This window comes from Bombus vancouverensis, chromosome 10, assembly GCF_051014615.1.
Source record: "Bombus vancouverensis nearcticus chromosome 10, iyBomVanc1_principal, whole genome shotgun sequence".
Classification (NCBI taxonomy): domain Eukaryota; kingdom Metazoa; phylum Arthropoda; class Insecta; order Hymenoptera; family Apidae; genus Bombus; species Bombus vancouverensis.
The window spans coordinates 2,781,373-2,800,864 of NC_134920.1; the positions used below are offsets into that span (position 1 = coordinate 2,781,373).

Sequence of the window (19,492 nt, forward strand, 5' to 3'; positions counted from 1 at the left end):
GAGTCGACCCGACTCGACTCGAGTCAGGTTGAGTCGAGGTTAAAACATGCTGTGGTCGAGTTCTCGAGGCTCGAAGACTCTCTCGTTCTCAGTGGCAGCCGGAATCCTCCGCCTATTACTCCCTCATTTGCCCTGGGTCCATAGAAATGTAATTAAATCCCCTGAGCGGACGCGAAACGACGCGGCGTGGCGCGGTAAACCGGCTCGTGGGAAAGTCGTTGAGTTTGCTGGGACGAGGTTGGCCGGTAGAGGGGCACTTTTGACAAGCAAGCGTTAATTAGCGCCACCAGGATCGACGACCACGTCATTTTTTTAAAGTTAATTGGGCAAGCTCCGCAATTAGACGAGCTAAAGGGAGCTAGAGGTCGCTCGCGGGTGAAAAAAACGCATCTACAGGACGATCTTCCGTTTTGCAGGACAAAGGACATCTGCGAAAGAACGTCGTCGTGTTTCCATTTTTGCAACTCTTTCCTCCTTTTTCCTTCATTTCTCGCCGGTTTCGCGGCCTGTCGTGGTTGACACACGCGCGCGCGGCTCTCGTACAGAGAACAATTAATTTCGCGTTTGCAAGACGACTGCAAACTTCGCGTCAGAATTAATGCAAGACGCGGCTGTGGCTGCAACGTTTAACGCTACTGCACGGAAAGCAAGTTGCCAGGGCGAACTCGCGAAAATAAAAATATCACAGCATTGGCGTACGTGACTCGCGACGTCTGCGTACGGTTTCGCGTTTAAAATTAATTGCTTTCTCCTTTACTCATCTAGCGTGTTCCAGTTGTAGTTTTCCTCTCCATTGTTAACGCGTAAAACAACGCAACTCGAGTCGCTAAAGCGTTCTCCTTCCGTTCGTCCGTCACGCGTATAGCTTTTCTCCGCAAAGATGAACGAGCTTCGGTGAGAAACAACACCAGCCCTCGAACACGGGAAGCGAATGATCTATGGGGACTACAGTTGCATCGATGCAATTGCGTTTTCCCCGTTCCACTACTTGGAAAGTCGGTTCTTCCGCCGTTCTTATCTCTCTTACTCTTTCTTTCTTTTTCTCTTTTCACGACCACGTTGTCCCGTGCATCTTCTTATCCGGTCCTTGGAAATCTCTCTCTCTCTCTCTTTTTCTTTCCGCCCCTCTTCTTCTTTCCTCGAGTTACTCTCAACTGGAAAGTTTATCTTTTCGCGCGTCGAAGCACTCTCCATCTCTTTTTCGAAGGCGTGTCGGAAAGGTAGCAGCGTCGCGATTCTTGGTCCGTTTGCCTTCGCCTCACCGACGAGCGAACTTTACACTCAGTACATTATGAATATCGCGATTTCACGAAGAAGTTATACGGTTCGGTCATTTTTAAAATGGAAAACTGCGAGAAAAGTGGGTCGCGGGTTTAAAGTAACGCTTCTGCTGCTAGACTCACCAACCCTGGAATCCTCTTATCGGCTTTCTAGCTCTCGAGTACCTCTTGGCCAGCATTCGCAACTGTAACATATTTTATGTGGTTCCTATCGTTTTCCAACGACGTATTAATTAATCACCGTATAAGTTTCGAACCGTTATGTTCTTTCGTTTTTTTAAACGTTTTGACATGACTCGTGACACGGATCGTTTAGTCTTTTCACGTTAGTCTGGACACGTGATCATTTTTTAGCTTGTGTACATCCAAATTCCATTCGGTTCGCCATTAATTTATCTGTATAGCTCTATTCGTTTGTATTTAATTACAGATATTAGTAGATCGCATCGGCAATAAATCATCGTCGTTGCACCTGGTGTGCAATTTCGTTGGCCGATGTGCTTACAATATTTCGCGTGGTCCGCGTGTAACGTTATATGTAGTTTTCAGGCTAAATAGTTAGTGGCGTAGCGAAGTTAAAAGTTTTGAATTAAATTCCGTCGATAATCACGCGGGTACAGAAACGAGAACGATTGCGCGCCGCGATTTACTCGATCCCATTCTTCATCGTGATGCAATGTATCGTTCCCGTTACTTTGCATCGATCTCGCGTGTTTTTCGACACGGTCACGTGACCTGCGATCAGCGACCGGTGAATGAATAGACGCGACGCCGAGCGTCCTACCACGCACCGGTTCACGGCTATGCAAATAACTCTTACTTTTTAACGAAGCCTGATACAACGTTTCACCGTTAACGCCGGCTTGACTTGCTGCGGCAAACCTGTGCAGATTACAAACCGTGCGGTCTCGGTTTCACGATGAAACGTGCCGCGCACGCGTGCAGATCTCCGTTCTGCGATAAAAAAAAAACTGCTCTGGACAATGAAAAAAGAAAGGGAGGTAATCTTCGCGTATCGTTACGCGACACAAAATGATAGCTTTGTTCATTAACGTATACGATTCGGTGCTCGTCATCCTTTAATTCATACTAATTCGAATTAATTCAATTAATAATTCAAATAATTCAAATGTGAAGGAACATTACGATATTTTAAATTTTACGTGATTTTGTAAAAATACACCTGGGAATGTACTATTATAGACGAATTTATGTGGAAATAGAATATTGAATTCTTGAGGATTAAATATTAATTTTCAATTAATCATTAATGAAGTTGAATTGATTAAGTTGACTTTCGATAAACTCCAACGTTACTCATTTACTAAGAACTCTGAACATCTATTAGTAAATTTGGAACGACGAGGAGAAACATACCACGAGCTCAAGTTCCATTAATCTATTCTTGTATATGCGTGGTCGAGAGTCCCTCGCGTCAGCAACCTTTAAACGTTGAAACGTTTAGACCTGGTACCCGATCCTATGATAGAAGAGAGGTAGCTGAGGAACGTGTATGGGCGTCTTTAGGCGACATCTAATGATTTTACGGACGTTAATTTGTGTGCCCCGACCCTACACCGCCAGCAGGTATATGATTTCTCTTTTTTCCTCTCTGTCCCAGACTTCATTCTTTTTTCCGTGGAAAGAAGTTGATGGATGAATTGGTCGGTTGTTTCCGTTCCGACGACAGCACATTGGTTCGTCGTTCGTTTAAAAAGTCTTTAAACTGGAGAAGTTCGTAACAGGACTTTCTGTTTCGTTATCGACCGATATACGGCTGGTTCTATGCTGTTTTTAGCCATTACTTCCGATAACACCGGAATTCGGATAGGAATTAAAAGTGAACAGGAGCAGCTTTATAATATTCCACGTCACGTTTATCTCCGGTGTCATCCACAGAAATTACATTTCAGCTTGCTCTTTAGCGTACACGTCAGATTTTTCAAGCAAACCCGAGCGTACCGATACAAGATATCTCCTTTTTCTGCCCTCTTGTCCCTCTTTTCGCCGAGCTTCGCAGAGCTTTAATAACTGACTATAAAAATCGGTTGAACGCAAACTTTGAGTTAACCATTTCCCCTATTTATAACTGTCAATCGATGGAAAAGATGTAATTCCGCCAGTCAACTGGATTTTATTCGAAACTATCAAATGCCTGCTAACATCTGTATTTTGAATACTTTCTGCTGTGTTTATTTCAATTTAATATTACCTACATAACATGCATCGCGCGCATAGAGAACAAGCTAGAAAAATGAAAATAAAAAAAAGAGAACTATCGCGCGATAATTTCGTTTCACATGCCACCGACTATTTCTTTCTCAAACAACTTCGCCGCGACGCAGCGTGTCGCTTTTGTTGATTCTGCGATCGCATTCACACTCTGCAATACGCACAACTCTCCTGGTATTTCGATTTCGCCGCTTTAGCATCGCTACTTCACAATTTATTTAACTTTAAAAGTAGTTGAACGGCGAAGTGGTGGGTGACCAGATTCGTACAGGACACGAAACAGCGGAAATTGGTGGGAGAAAGTGAAGAGTTTCAAGGTGGAAAGGGGCAGGGAGATAGATAGTTTTGTAAGGCGCGAAAAGGGATGAGAATAGGCGGTTGCGCGAGCGCGTACATCGATGGAAAAGCCGGCAGCCAGGGCCCCTCTCAGGCCTCGTTCGGAGGCGTCAATGTATTGGGGCTACGTTCCAGGTTGATGCCACTAGCGCTGGACGCAATTTGAGAGCAATCGACTGAACGACACGCCGCAAATCAAACCCGTCCGTGGTAGTCGTGTGTTAGCTAGGCTCACCTCCGACCTGGCTCCATTCCCTTCACACCACCCTTCCCTCTCCTCCCCTATCATTCACCCTCACACTCTTGCTCGCATACCACACGCGTTCTCTTTGTCATCTTCCTCTCTCTGTCTGTCTGTCTGTCTGTCTCTGTCTCTCTCGCTTTACTCCTCTTCAACTACCCTCCTCTATATGCCAACCTCATCCCCTCCTGTCATCCTTTTCGTTTCGCGGACCTCGACTGTCCTCTCAATTTGAGTTGACGCTTCTCCGTATGGTCGAGCGATTCGAGTTGCCGCGCGACAGCTGCTCCTGCCGATGCATCACCTCACATCCGGCGCACATTACACTGCTGTTACTGTTAATTGAATCGATCGTTTTCAGATTGGCGGTTGCTCTACTATCACCGTAAAATCGACGAACTCACGTTGCGCATGCTGCATGCATCAGCGAGAATTCCTGATGGTGCGATGGGCGCGAACCGATCACCGGGACCAATCGTCGCGTCGCGTCGTACACGGAACCGTATAGTGGAGCGATCCGCAAATTCGGTGTATCTATTGGACGTCGCATCGGTTCGAGGAATCGGATAACGGTTCGACCTAACGCGCGTTATCTGCTTTCCTATTTGCGTTAGCTTCTCTACGAAAACAGGTTGTGACGTTCGAGATCGCAGATCAACCTGTCCCGTCACGGTTGATCTCGTTTTTGATAAATTACAATGATTTGTCCATATCGCGAACCCAACGATTCGATGGATCGATGTTTTTCTGCGAATGAAAACTCTCTATGTTCTTTCCCATCGAAGATAGAGGACACGAATAAAAGTAAATTACACGTATTTGCTTGCCAATTTGGTTAATGGATTTGTGTTGTTCGCGGCAAGCTTTGCGCTTGAAATGTGTTCAGTTGTTAAAGAAGCAATTATGAAGAATTGGACGGTCACGAAACAAACCGGTTGACGAGCGCCCGAAATTCCGCACAGTTTCCGCGGCGTAGTTTCATTATGGGACGAACTTTGACTATTTGTATGACCTTATTAGAGGTCTCGGGCCTTGAGATCGAAGTTTCTCGAGGCCGTGTGTAGCGCCTGAAACGATTATGTTTTAGGAGACCGTGTACAATCCTCGCAAATTACTTCGTTGCTCGACCCAGTTTCAAGTCGACGATACCGTTGTTTTCAAATCGAGAATTCACATTTTCAGATATTTTGTTTCGCGTTCCACTCATCAAGAACAAGCAGAAACGATATTATCGATCACATAGTTCCATAATAAATATTGCGTTCCCATTTCGTTAAAATAACACGCGCATTCTGCGTATATTTTACGTGTTCGCGAAAATAAAACGACGCATAAAGCGTTTAAATCCAGATTTTGTAAATTATAAAAGTCAAATTTCACTTTAATCCCGAACAATCAAGCCTCGTTACATAATCGGCGTGAAACGATCGATTCGATTTCGTTACAAAACGTATCGGAGAAATACGTGTTTCAACCGTTTAATGTTATTCAATTAAAGATTTACCTATCGCGTAATAGAATATTTGGAAAAATATGAAAATGCAAACGGCGCGATTCGAATTACGATTATCGTGTGAAAAATCGTATGATTTCTCTACCTCGTTCGAACTTCCAAATTACCGTGAACAGATAGGGGGTCGAATTATTTTGAATTCACCCTAACGATTCGGAGATAGTACCGTCGGGATTACGTCCGTTAGATTTTAACGGACGGTAAAAAAAGCCATTGTCGTGAATCAGACACGTAAGAGAGGAGAGAACGACTATCGATTCTGATTACGACGCGGAAAATTACCGGTTCGACATCGTGCGTGTCTACGTTGCTTGAACGGGCATGCGTTACAGCCACTGTTTCGTCGTTAATTAAAACGATCGGTCGCAGATTCGCGGGACGACCGCGGTGCCTGAAATTGCGCGGAACACGTGGTCGAAGCGGTGCGAGCGACCAGTGGCTCGCATCACGCGTGTTTTCCAGACAAACAGGACAGCGAGAGACGCGCGCAAAATCATTCGTGTGTTCTACCGATGCGGTGATCTCTGTGAAACGCTTAATTCTCCGCTTTTCCCAACCGCATGCACAGAAACGAATAGTTCAATGGAGCGGAGCCCACTCGTCTGACACTTGGTAACTGCGTCGTTCGCGTCCCCCGGATTTCCATCGGTCCGTTCAAGCGTCACGCGATTGTTACTATTAATCGATTCGATTGCTTTCGAATTGACAGTTCTCTTGACAGTGTCCTGCTGATTTACCAGCGGATGTTTGCACACCAAGCTCGAACAAAAGAGATTTCGCCGGCCGGCCATCTGTTTTTCCACCCCTTTCCGAATCGGCCAGCCGTTTCTAGCGACGATTCGCCAAAAACCATCGTCGACCATTCACCTGCATACACGCGTACCCATTGAATTTTTAATCGACAATGGAATCAATTCGATTTCCTTTACGCTCGGTTTTGCTCGTGTTTTTTCATCGTCACCATTATGGACGATGGTTAGGAATTTTTTTTGTTTTCCATACCGGCACTATCTTCGCTGCCGGCTCTGCTTTTGCTGCTTCCTTCACTGTCGTTTTCGTTTTTGCTCGTTCGTGCTCGCGATGCGCAGTTCCGTGCACGGGTGAACGTGTACGTCGTTCGCTTAATCCATGCGGTCACGAATAGACTTTTTCTTTCGTCGGGCGAATTCACTGCCGCGCTCGTCTTGCTTGATTGCCGCGAACGCGGTGCGCAAATGGCACATCGACGAGCTCTCGTGGCCTCGTTCTACCTCGTTCTGCTTTCCCTCGTTCGATCGTACGCGAGAAACTCTTTCTTTGTCCGCGCGTTTACCATTCATCCATTCCGCGACGTTAATTACGTTATATACCTATCTCCATCTATACGAGTACTCTTTGTGCCGGCAATAAAGTGAAATTGATAGCCAGCTAGATCAATGCCCGAGAGTTCGCAAATCGACGCAAGAATAACACCGGTGATATCGGTTTTGATTCTTGATAAGTCAAGTCGCCTTTATCGCGAATTAAGGTCGACATCAATCATCGTTCGCGAATCGAGTCGACGATTAATCTTGCAGTTTAACGTGAGCACGTATTAGGAGTTAGGATCCTATTAGGACCATTGACGAAATAAATCAATCTGGTTGTCTCTCACTCTGGCTACGTGGAGTCCTTTTAACTACACCAGCCAGAAATTTTCCCACCGTAGCTCGCGTTGTTTTCGTCGTCTTTCGTAACGGGAGCGCATCTTCATCGAGGCCAAGTGGCGGAGCGCGGTTCGAGGGAAGTCGAGGGATAAAGAGGCTAATACGATTTTACGTGGGAAACGAGTGAAAATACCGGGACGAAAGTACACACGGGGGGCGCACTTAAGCGCGATAGAGTGGGTCGCATGCGAAATAGGAGGAATCGAGCGGCACCGGTGGCCAACTGTTATATGTGGCTTCGAGTCGTTTACGCTTTAGGACCAAGCGGCTTGGTCCGTGTGTCGGTTACGCGGTTAATGGCGAGCCACTGCTCTTAAAATATTGAAGGAAAATATAACCGAGCCGTCTACGACCGCATAAAACGCCTAAATAGCAGGCTAACGATCGAACGCTGACGTGGAAACACGAGTTACCGGGTCTTCGCTCGATGTCGATGGGACGAGAGGCATCGATACGCGCAACGCTCTTCCGCTACTTTGTTAGGTCGTACAGAAATGGCGATGATTAACGAGCGGCGAGAAAGAAACGCGACTACGTCGTTTTAGCGGCGAGCGCTTTTCCGCGTAAGGACTCGAAGCACTTGTAATTACGGGGTTGCGAGACGTAGCGGAAGCTGAAGAATGGGGTTTGTTACCTCGCACATTGGCAGGTTATAACGATGGAATGTGAGAGATGCTGTACGTAAATATGTGAAAATCTGAATATTTCGTTTTGTATTTAACCTTTTAACCCGGGGAACGTATCTCTTGAATGTAATAATCTCTTTGCCTGAAGACTTCCTGTCTCGCAATAACAACAAATTATGTCGTATTTACATTTACAAGAATTTAAATTAACCAAACCGAAATTGATTTATCTTCATTAATTTTTAATTTTATGATTAAAAAAGTTTCGGATTTTATAGAATTTAATGAAATTGAAGAAGAACGCATGGTTAACGATAGAGCATTTTTCTTTGATTACAGATGTTCTGAGGCGCATCGGTTGTAAAAGATGAAGGCCGTAATCGCTACGTGTCTCCTCCTCTTCGTCAACGGCGTCCTCTCCGTCGAGTGGAAACACAGTGCCGTCCTGGACAATAACTTCTTAGTTCTTTGGACGCCTGGCGAGAGAGATGTGATGTTCGAGATTCAAGTGAAGACTCTCGGCTACGTGGGTCTGGGTTTCACGAGGGATGACGGCAGCGTTGGAGCTGACATGGTCATTGGATGGGTAGACAACAACGGACAGCTCCATCTTCAGGTAAGTGTCCTTAAGAGCGTCACGTTATTTCCTTCGCGATCGTTGTCAGACGGTAGCTCGAGTTTCTTCGTGCGCGAGCTTTCGTTCTTAAACTCTAAATACTCGAAATTATCGACGTTCCAACAGACAACTTTGTGTATAACGCGCCAGCAAAATAACGGAGAAACGCAATTATCATTATTTCTTAGGTATGCATAGCGCATCTTGAATTGGAAACGATGGTTTCGCGAGACGATCATTTTCACCGAGTGCGTTCTAACAAAATTACATTCATTCCACGAACGTTGACTTGGAATAATTTCGACTAATTACTCCTATGCTACCGATCCCGGTGCGTCAAGCGTTCCACAGATCACTTGGAATACCAGGACCGTGTGTGCAAGAGAACTCGCATAATGATAGTTCTTCCGAAGATAAGTAATGGGTTTCTCGTTTCGATCGGTGCATTGCATAGTTATCAATCTTACCAACTGAGGCCAGCGGCCTGTCATTACGCGTGCTCGTCATTTTGTACGACACTCTGTCGTTTTATTTTTCCGAGGACCGATTATCTTGCACGATTTTCAGTCACTGGCCCATGATGTATTGTGTTTATCGAAACGGTATTTTTCGAGCTCGTATCCTGTACCGTCCGATGGGACGGATAACTTTTTCAAATCCAAGCAAACGAGACTTAACGGGAATCACGATGGATACGAGCGACGTTTGATAAAATGAATAGAAAGAACCTATGTACGTACATACATACGTATACAGCTAGAGAAAACGGCGGTCGAAAGTTCTTCCTCGATTTCCAAGTAAAACGTAGAAGACGCAGATTCAGCTGACATATCCAGCTACGCTTCGTCGAAACGGTACACGGGTTAGAAAACATCATCCTGCCCCTGAAAGTCTAAAGCTCGATAAACTAACAAGGCAAACATCGCGCGACTGTAGATACGACGAAGAGAATTTTCACCGGTAAACGTTGTGAACCGGTTTAATTTTTCTACAAGAGCCACAAAGAGAACGTGCATAGAATTTTCGGAGGATGGGACCGGGCGCACAGTTTATTTTCAAGTACTGTTAAATTTAAAACGTCGTTATCCTGCCGCATCTGTTGACGAAAACTCTCTTCGAAAACCGGACTCAAGGGGATTACGCTGTTATCCTCCCTTTCATCAGCATTACGCGGCTGTCACTTTACTCGGTTCTTCATAACATCAGGGCCATAATCTAACGCAGAGGGAGATGGACACTCGTTCGTTCGTTTCTTTTTTTCTTTCTTTGTACGCTTTTCTCGCGTGGCTTTTCCACGACGCGAACGGGACAGCCAACGTTGCACGAGCAACCACGCGAACGCTTCAACTCTGTCCTCTTCCTGCCTCATCCTCATTTGTACATTTGTCGTCGAATATTTCTTTTATAACGGCTTTCCGCTCCCACATCGTCCTCGTTCGCGTTTCCATCATCGCTTGCAGGCTACTTCGCGCGGAATTTCCCGTCGACGACAAATTCACTCGGATTCGCGCTGCGTCACTGTCAGCCCCTCTCGTAGACAGATGCGTTTCTTTTTATGATTAACCTTTGCGATTAATGACAGCAGTTTCACCTTTCTTGTGCACTCTGCTCACCAATGAAAATTGATTATAATCTCGGCCTCGTGCGAAGGTTTGGAGGAACAAGATTCGCTAGGATCGAAATAATAGATTCTTAACTGGTCCACGAAAGATTTTATCTTATCTCCGAGGTACGGTGGAACTCGCCGCAACAAGAGCGAGGCGAACTCGGTGTGGAAAATAAGTAAGCGGTTAAGCGAGGTTAATTAAATTCACCTTAAAAGCAATAACTACGATAGAAGTTCTGTACGATGTCTGTTCGCTCGACCGTTTGATTACAGTCGACTGACCGTGCCATTCGTTATGATTAATGTATGTTGTTGGACCGCCGATCGTTTAATGTTCATTGCATACACGACACATTGCGGTTTAAATCGGTTGCTTTGTGATCGATACTTATTAACATTCAATTGGTGCGACGAAATTGAAATGAAAAATACCATCGCTTCCTGCTTATTATTAAAGTCTAATCGAACTCTGATCGAACGAGTTGTGATCTAATCGAAACGAAACGAACCAGACAAGCAAAAATTGTACCAATCAAAACGGCACAATGCAAAATTCTATCTAAATTATCGCTCTTTGTCGGCAAATCATTTAACTTGGTGAAATGGTAGCTCCTTATTGTCGTGTCACACATCGTTCGACATTAACAACGAAGGAACCGCGTTTCTTCTGAAATGGAAAGCTGCCGTAACGTGCGCATATCTGCGTAAAGGGATGGGGTGGTGGATGCAATATAGGAAAGCAATCTTCTCCGGCGACTACAGAGCGGGATAACCGAGAGTAGTGGTGGGTTGGTGCTTAGGTACATATCTACGTAGGTAGGTAGTCAGGCTGCAGATCGCGTTCGTCTCGCGTGTCCGCAATTTTTCCGGTAGAATCGTTGCCTGCTCGTTCCATAATGCATGCCGTGCCGCTCGCAATGCTCTATGCGATGCAGCCGTCGCCGGACGCTCTCATACACACAGAGCGACGTCATGGGAAGAAAAAAGAGGGGAACAGGGAAGGGACATAGAGCGAGAAGAAAGGATCGAATGGACGACAGAACTCATGTAGAGCGAAAAAGAGGAAGACGGAGGAGAAACTTGACGGCCAATGGGAACGAGAAGATTTTCGTTATGATCGTAATCTTAGAAGCAGAACAACCACGATCATCCAGACCAGCTAGGCGACCAAGCGAACACCGGATTCTTAGCGCTCGATTTCTTTTCCTTATACCCCTTTCGTACAGCTTCTTACCCTCTTCCTGGTTTGCTCCCTCTCTCCTAATCTAACAGTTCAATTCTTTTATTCGCATGGTTTAACTTTTCCCTTCCATCTTGTAGGGTCGTTGGTAACAGCACAAACGAACCGAGCTTCCTTCGCGCTGTATGATAATAAGGTAGAAGGAATCGGAGTTGGTCTAACGTCTTCATGAGCGATCGATCTCGTCGATGTAACGCCGATATCAGTGGTATCGAACCTATTTGTAGAGAGTACATTCGACACTCGTTGCTTTGTTATCGTAGTTGATAAAGGAGAATAGGTACGATAAAAGTAACGCTCGACGAAACGAATCGAAGTTGATTAAAGATGTACGCTTCTTGATACATTTACCGTTTCAGGATCCGGCTTTTGTGTGTTCAACCACTTCGATCCCCGTCTCTCCAGCCGGCTGAATTCAATTTTCCTGGTCTAATTCTTTTATTCGCTTCGTTTAACTTCCCTGTTCCGTTCGGCACGTCGTTTCAAGGCGAATCCGTAGCTCGGTGTCTATTTGAGGTCTTTTCTACCTGAAATACTTTTCGAACGAGCGATCGCGACGAGCTACGACGTTCATTCACCTTGTTCCATGCCCTCGGTTCGTTATTATAAAAAATGATATAACTTTTAGCGTATCTTTCCAACGGCGTTTCGCCATTGAATTAAAATTGCCTGAAATTTAATATCACGTTTCCAACGAGAATGGTACAGCAAGGAGGAAAGCTGACAAACTTTGAAGAAAAGAATCACGAATATACTCCATAGTGACGTCGAGTAGACTAATTAATATTTACAACTCATATATCGCGGTCATAGGTACGCGAACCACAGAAAAGGAACGTTTGGAGAAACGCGAGCGCAGCTGGCAATGGCGGGTTAAATAATGCAGTGCGATAAATCGCCAGCCAATTCAGAGCCTCTTGTCGGTCGCCGCTCGATTCGAAGAAAAGCATCGCGCGGAAGCAGTTTCCTCGCGGCGAAAACTCGGCTAATGCGCGATTATTTCAGCTAGTTGCTGGCGGTGGGTCGTCGTGAAACGAGCCGCCAGCGAAATGGTAATGAGATCTTGCTTGGTGCAGTTAATTTCGGTATCTGCTTCGGCCTTACTTCCTTCTCCTTGTTCCTCTATCTCTCACGTCATTCTCTCTCTCCCCTCTACTATATTTTATTTTCTCTCTTTTACTCTCGTTGCACACATGCCGAGTCGAATGTAATCACGGCGTGGGACCGGATGCAGGCCAGGGGCGGGTACTTGGCCGCGGAAAAAACGAGCAACGACCGCGGCGTTTCGCGCAGAATGAAATTCCTATTCCGCATTGTCGGCGGTTTGCTACTGCAGTTGGCTAAAGTGGCTGAAAAAGGTCGATGGAATGGGATGAAAATGCTGCCGCAAGGAGAGGAGGCTGTACAGGTTGATGCATATTTCGTCGTCGTTGTCCTTGTCTCGGACGCGTCGTTCGACGCTTGGGAAACGCTTGCTCGAGAAATCCATTAACGAGCGGTTCTGACGATTGCTGGACAAATAGCTTTTCATAATTCGACGCAGAAATTTTTTAATCTACGTCAATGGCGAATGGGGGACGGTTGAGAGGACTCAGAGAGATGGAAGAAAGAGGCGGAAGCAAAGAGGATGGCGTTTTGGACGCTAACCAACGTTGGAAACGGAGACGAAAGCGAGTGGAGGCCGGTCAGCGCACGGACTCGCGTTCTTACATGCAAAATCTATTCCGATCTAGAAGCATCGGAATTTAGATTGGAGTTTAGCCTAGCCATAGTAGACGTAAGCCAGTGGTATGTATGAAACGGAACGCTGCGCTGTTTTTCCCAGAATATGCGGAATAACTTTCGTTTAAGATCTTTGATAACGGGTCTTTCTATTAGAATATAAACGAGACCCTCGTCGTTCCGATAAATTTTCGTTACGGAAAATAGTTGGGAATAATAAGTCATACATATATATGTAGGTTTTTGTTATACGCATATTGTCTATACGGTTGTGGTTTTATAACATTGATCTACAATTCTAAATAGTTGAATAGCAATATCTAGGTATTTACGTCGAGTCGCTTGAATTCAAGTAACTTGAGCTGACTTTTCTAACTTGTTAGTTATACTTGATTTGATATATTCTTTTAATTTTCAAACGAAATCGAAGTCCTTTCAGCTATTCCTTGAAGCTTGAAATACATGTTCAACGACGTGAATTACTTACATACAATGTGAACTAGACACAAGTTCTTCTGAAGTGAATTTCACTTATTGCTAGTCCAGCATTCGCCTGATTTACATGAACATAAGCTCGAGTAACCTGAATTCCTCTAACTCGATTAATTTCAAGAAGCTTCTACTCCCCGATAACCATTAATCACGATTCGATATTCCTAAGCCTCGTTATATTTCAATCTCTAATTTACTCGCAGGCTCCAAATGCCTCTACATCTCACGTAATCAAGGTCTTTGACAAACACGTTGCGAAAGGAATCGCACAGTCGCTTGTAGATTCGCTCTCGATCGTATAACTCAATCGTAGATCGAGCCGCACCTAGAAATTGACAGGAGCTTCGTTAATCGTAGACACGCGATCAACGCGAACGAACAACACTGATGAAATCAAGAGAATTGCGATTCGATGAAAGAGGATGAAGAGCGGTCGGAGTCGCGACCGACTGCAAACGTTGCAATCCACCATGGACAGAGAAAACGTTTTTTCGGTGGCACCGTGGAAGGAGAGGCTTGAAAGAATTTGCGGATATTTGCGAACACGTGTCCACATTGAATTCTATTCGCAAACACGGGCCGAGCCCGCGACGGCTTTATTGTGCGCGGTGTAGAACGTTGGGGTCGCTAGCCAGGTCTCGTACGTGCATTCTGACTGTTTGGTGAATAAATGATATGTTTAGTAATATCACATCGCGACTCGCTATTCGCGGCACACGCAGCAACGAACTAGGTGGGAATGGAACAAACGATCGATCAAGCTGAATAAATCGCGGAACGACAATGAAATGTGCAAAACCGATACGACATCGCCATTCTCTAAATTACTAGATATAACGTATGTGAGAAGTTTTATTTTAGTTTGTCGAAAAGTGATCCTTTTTCTTTTTTTATTTTACAATTTCTTTTATCTGAAGCAATCTATGCAGTCAACTATGTAATTATATTCGTCTTAAACCTTGAGTAGTTACGCGTTCTTCTTTTACACCTTAATTTTAAGCCAAACGTTTTTTATCATCTGATTTCTACCTGAAAAGTATCAGACTATCTACCTTAATTTCTTCATTTATGTATCGCTAGTACTTGAAGTTCAGTTATTCTCAATACATAACCATCCTTACTTCGTCCCTATATGTACGAAAAATAATAGATAAAATAACGATAGGCTGACTTGAATATCCTTCATCTTCCTTCATCACTTTTGCTGTTCTCGCCGAGTTCATACAGATAATTTTCTCCTTCTTTCACAACGGCGACACAACGTGTTAACAACAACACTGCTTCTGACCTAATTCCGAAGTCCCAGAACGGGTCCACGCGGTCGTTTTTCAAAAACATGTGAAATTACCGACGCGCACTACTATAAAACTACCGTGGTGCCTCGGCGAGACTCTGCATCACGTGTGTGTTTGGGATTAGGGAATGAAAGCGAACGCGTGGTACGTCAGAGAAGCGAAAACGGAAAGAAGGTCGAAAGGGAGGAGCACAGGAAAGAGATGATAAAAATGTCGAAACTCGCAAGAGTGCTTAACGGAACGGTGTACAACGTTCTCGCGTAAAAATGCTAGCGATGCTTTTGCATACGGGGCGCGTAGATTCGTACGCGGCAGCAGCTACGTTGGAGAAAAGTGGCGAAGAGGTTGGTATGCGGCAGAGAGGCGGGAGGCTGGTATAGCTTGCGCACAGACTATTCCCAAGGTACTTCCACTACGGGATCCCCCAATGCGATTTTACCCGTTGTAAATAGGATTCAACGTAAATGCAGTTACATCTATGTACACACACGTGTACGCAGCTTCCCGTAAATGATGTCGCGGCACTGTTTAAAAGTCCCTACGTCTCCCGACGGCGTCAAAACTTAGCCAATAGAATAGAGGGTTCCAGGAACGCAAAGTACGCTACGAAAATTTGCAAGAACGGGGACGCGATCGCGGTAAATGGAGAATCGCCTTTTTGATTCCGAGCGCGGTGAATAAACGCTTTATTTCTAACTACGGCTCGTTAGTGGGTCAGAATGGCGGTCGCGTTTCCGGAGCTTAGTTAGCGAAAGGGTTGGGGAAGCTACGAAGTTAAATGTTACCGCATTTCACTTAGGCCCGGTCTTTAGGAGATACTTTGCTCGTCGGTTTATTCGGAGTTTGGTGATGTAATTTTGTCGGATGAAAATCTTTCAGACACGAATCGACGTCGTTTGGATCTTCCAGGAAGTTAGAGGTTGGTGTTCAGAGGTGACTGCGTGAAAATTTTAGCTGTAATTCGAAGCTACGGGAGCGATATTTACTCTGGTCTAAATAAACTTTGACGCGGGATTTCTCTCTTTTTCGGAGCTTTTTATTCAGGTCGCCGGGATTGACGCAGACACGAACTATAACGAAACAATCAATACAATCCGCCGGAGTGTACAGCATTTAATATCGTTACTTCGATTGCTCGTTCCTGCTGGAAACTAAAGCGTTCCTGCGAAAGATCGAACCGTCTTCCATCGTGTTTCAATGGGCTCGCGTTCGATTTTTACATGAAACAAAGATGGGCGTTCGGTTTATGTTCAAGGATGGAAATGATTGATAAGATCATAGTAGGGTATTAGTTTAATTTCGTCGAACTGAAACTCGAACTCGTCGACCGACAAAGTCAACCGACATTATCCCTTCCTTTCGTGCCTTTCATATTTTTTATCAGTTGGAATGAAGCGAACATATGCTATTTCCGCGACTGACCAACTTTTTGGCGATGAATGTTTCACTTAGTCTATTCCATTATTGATTCCGTTGGTGGTACTTGTAGGATCAGAATAGAAACCGTGTTATACCATCCGAAATGAACTCGCCTGTTCGGTAGGCTGAACGAAAAGGGGCGGTAGCGTATAAGAGGTTTTCCCTAGGAAACCTCGCATGCCGATTCGTTCCTCCAGCTGTCCTCCTTCGTTGTCGACGTTTCATGCCGTGAACCATACCACGAAATCAAAATTCCTCCTGCGGTGAACTATTTAGAATTCCATCTGTAGGAAGTAGGAAAGAGGATATCCCGTTTGAGAGTCTCGTCCCAGACCGAGCGTTTCGGATAAAATAAAATTGAATACCACAAATCATAGGGACCACGTGACGGCTTTGATAGCTCCGCTCGTGTAAATTATATTATACCCGTGGACGTCTGAGAAATATTTTAAGATAAAGTGTGGTACTGGTGCAAGGGGAATGGAGAAAGATCGTTTTGAAATTCCACGGCGAGGGAACCCACTTTCGGATACATCGGCTTTGCGGTTCGCTTGGTATCGGCTCAACCATTCGTCAGAGGTGTGTATCGATTTTACGATTTCCGTTTGCACAGAAAGTAACATACGTTCTATTTGCATCGACGTTAAAACGCAACTACTTTATTACGTAATAGCTCACTAAAGCATTTGGACACTTACCGGAGAAAACTTTATGTATATTGTGTGTGTATAGTAGTACATTTTGGAATTTCATTGACAACTGATACATTTACGAAACATTTACTGCAAATATATCTATATTTAGCAAAAAATTAATATTCGGTTTGAACACACAGTTACTGATAAAGATAGTCCCATTGAATATCACGGCTTATTAATATAATAGATTATCGAATGTTTAAATACTTTTAATTAAATATCTTGTAGCTTCTATATTCAAATATATCAATATTCATATATATCCAAACTATCAATATGTTCATGATAGTTCATACATGCATAATACATTCGTAAAACATTTCTACAAGCGTTTGAATACTATCGTAAACTAGTGTAAAGTCGAACTAAAGTTTGTATCGGTGAAACGTGCGATTAACTCAAAATTGCGAAACTGTCAACCAGATATTCGTGCAGTAGTACAGAGAGGGTTGTAGAGCGAGCCTTTGATTTTCACAACCGCAATATCGTTGAACAATCGCGACCGTAGATTTTATAATTGAACCGTTACAACGCAACAAAAGACGCTAATATTGTATTAGCCAAAAGTCGAAAGGGGAAACGTTTGCAAAGAAATTAATTTCGCTGCAAATTGTATTATAACGACTGCGGTAATTACGTTGCTGGCACTTTAGGTGTCCGCCAAGGTACCACATAATTGCATTCGGAGTGGGTTTTGTAGTCTGTTACGAAATGTATGCCTGAAAGGACCCCGGGTGGAAGACTCTCCTCTGTACGAATGGCTTCAAAAGATTTGTCGGCCCGAAGCCATGCCTCGCATGCTGATTCGTCTCTCTCTTGGTCGTCTTTCGAGCTGTTCGGCGCCCCGGGCTGCGTCTAGACTCTCGAGACGAGATTACTCAGACCCAAATCCTTCCGAGAAGGACCATTTAAACCTTAAAATTCAAACGAATCATCTCAAATGTTTCTAATGGCGCTAATACGATTGTCCTTACGATTTTCCTGGGAGAGCAATCGAATCAACCCTGTCCATTTCTCTTATTAACCGTCTCATTCGCATAATTAACTTTTATTAGATATATATTTCTCCTAGTTTCGATTCACATGCAATTAATTAAGGTGTCCAGTTTACAAGGAAACTGAAGTGTCATCATCTTCGTGCTATTCTTTCACCTTATAAAATTTAAAATATTCAGTCATTATCTCGTAACAGCCTGTATAATAGTATAACTTTATAACTAAGTACGACAGTTCCAATTATGGAGGTAGTATTATAAGTATTAAGATACTAATAAATTTTACTTTATTTAATATCTTACAATACAGGACACATGATTCAAATGAAACAGTTTGATAGTAAAATAGCTAGAAAACAAAAGCAATTCAGATTTGTCTGAAAATCAGGCGACGCCTGATTTTAATTGTTAAACGCATATTGTTGTAACATTTCAAAAATTATCTATCCGTATGACAAGAAAGAATTGAAGTTAAAACCACTAGCTCCTACTGCACGTCGATTGGCTAGTGGAGGCAACTCCGCTTAACCCGTGCGTTTCGAGTGCTCGCATAGCAAGGTAAGCACATTTTGAAGCATCTTCCCTTTAAAAAAAGGAGGAAAAAGAAGAGAAAAAAAATTTAAAGCACGAGATACGCTCTCGGAGTTCCCCTGAAAAGCTCCGTACACGTTAGTGAAAAGATCTTGAGGCTGGGAGAGGTTCCCCTATACCGCTAGAGCACGTCTCGGTCGCTCATTATGCAGACCGTGGCTCGCGTTCCCCGCAATTCCACGGAACAAATATCGTTTCGCGGCAACGGGACGCAACCGCGCGTGTTTCGCTCTCCCGCGGGCTCATTAAAAGTCCGTCGAAGCGCAAGAGAGCGGGAGAGGGTCGTGTGGCGACCGTGAAATCGCGTCGCGACGTGGCCAGCACGTGCAACCGCGTGTTCCATTGCTTCAGCTTCCGTTCTGCCTTTTCCGTGTCATTTGTATCGCGCGTCGAAACCCGGGTTTCGCTTTAAAGTCGCTTTAAAACTCGTCGCAACGAGGGACGAGCGCAAAATTCGGTGCAAGAGAAAGGAAGAAGAAGGACCGCGACGAAACGCGTGGATGGTTGAGATCGTGCCACCCAGTTCGAGTCGGGGGCCAGGCAATTTTCTCGTGAGGAGAAACAATAAAAAGCGTCGAGAGAGACAAAGGGCGAGAGTGAATCGCTGCGGGCTAAGATCATGCGGCTCGGTGATGGATCGCATCTCGTTTCGCGAATATAGATCGGTCTTGTAATGCGTCCTCGTGAAAGGTAGTCCCGAGCTGCTTTCTCGACAGGGGCCTCGATGGGCTGGCTGATACTGTCAAAAGTATGGTAAGTTAGACGTGAACCCTGTTGATATTACTGCATCGACGATCATCTTTTGATTTTCATGGCGCAACGCGACGCGTCGAGCGATTAACGCGCGGAAGTCGAAATGTTAACAATTTATAGATTGCTGAACTCAAATATCTAAGATGTGTATA

General features: G+C 44.5%; 1 protein-coding gene across 1 annotated transcript in view; it reads left to right on the plus strand.

The window, feature by feature from the left end:
* olf413 (DBH like monooxygenase olf413) overlaps positions 1-19,492 on the plus strand; it is a 171,959-nt gene that overhangs the window by 72,822 nt on the left and 79,645 nt on the right. The window contains exon 2 of the mRNA XM_033338806.2: positions 8,253-8,529. Coding sequence (XP_033194697.1) covers positions 8,281-8,529 — 249 coding nt within the window. The 5' untranslated portion in view covers positions 8,253-8,280. The remainder of the gene's footprint in view (positions 1-8,252; positions 8,530-19,492) is intronic.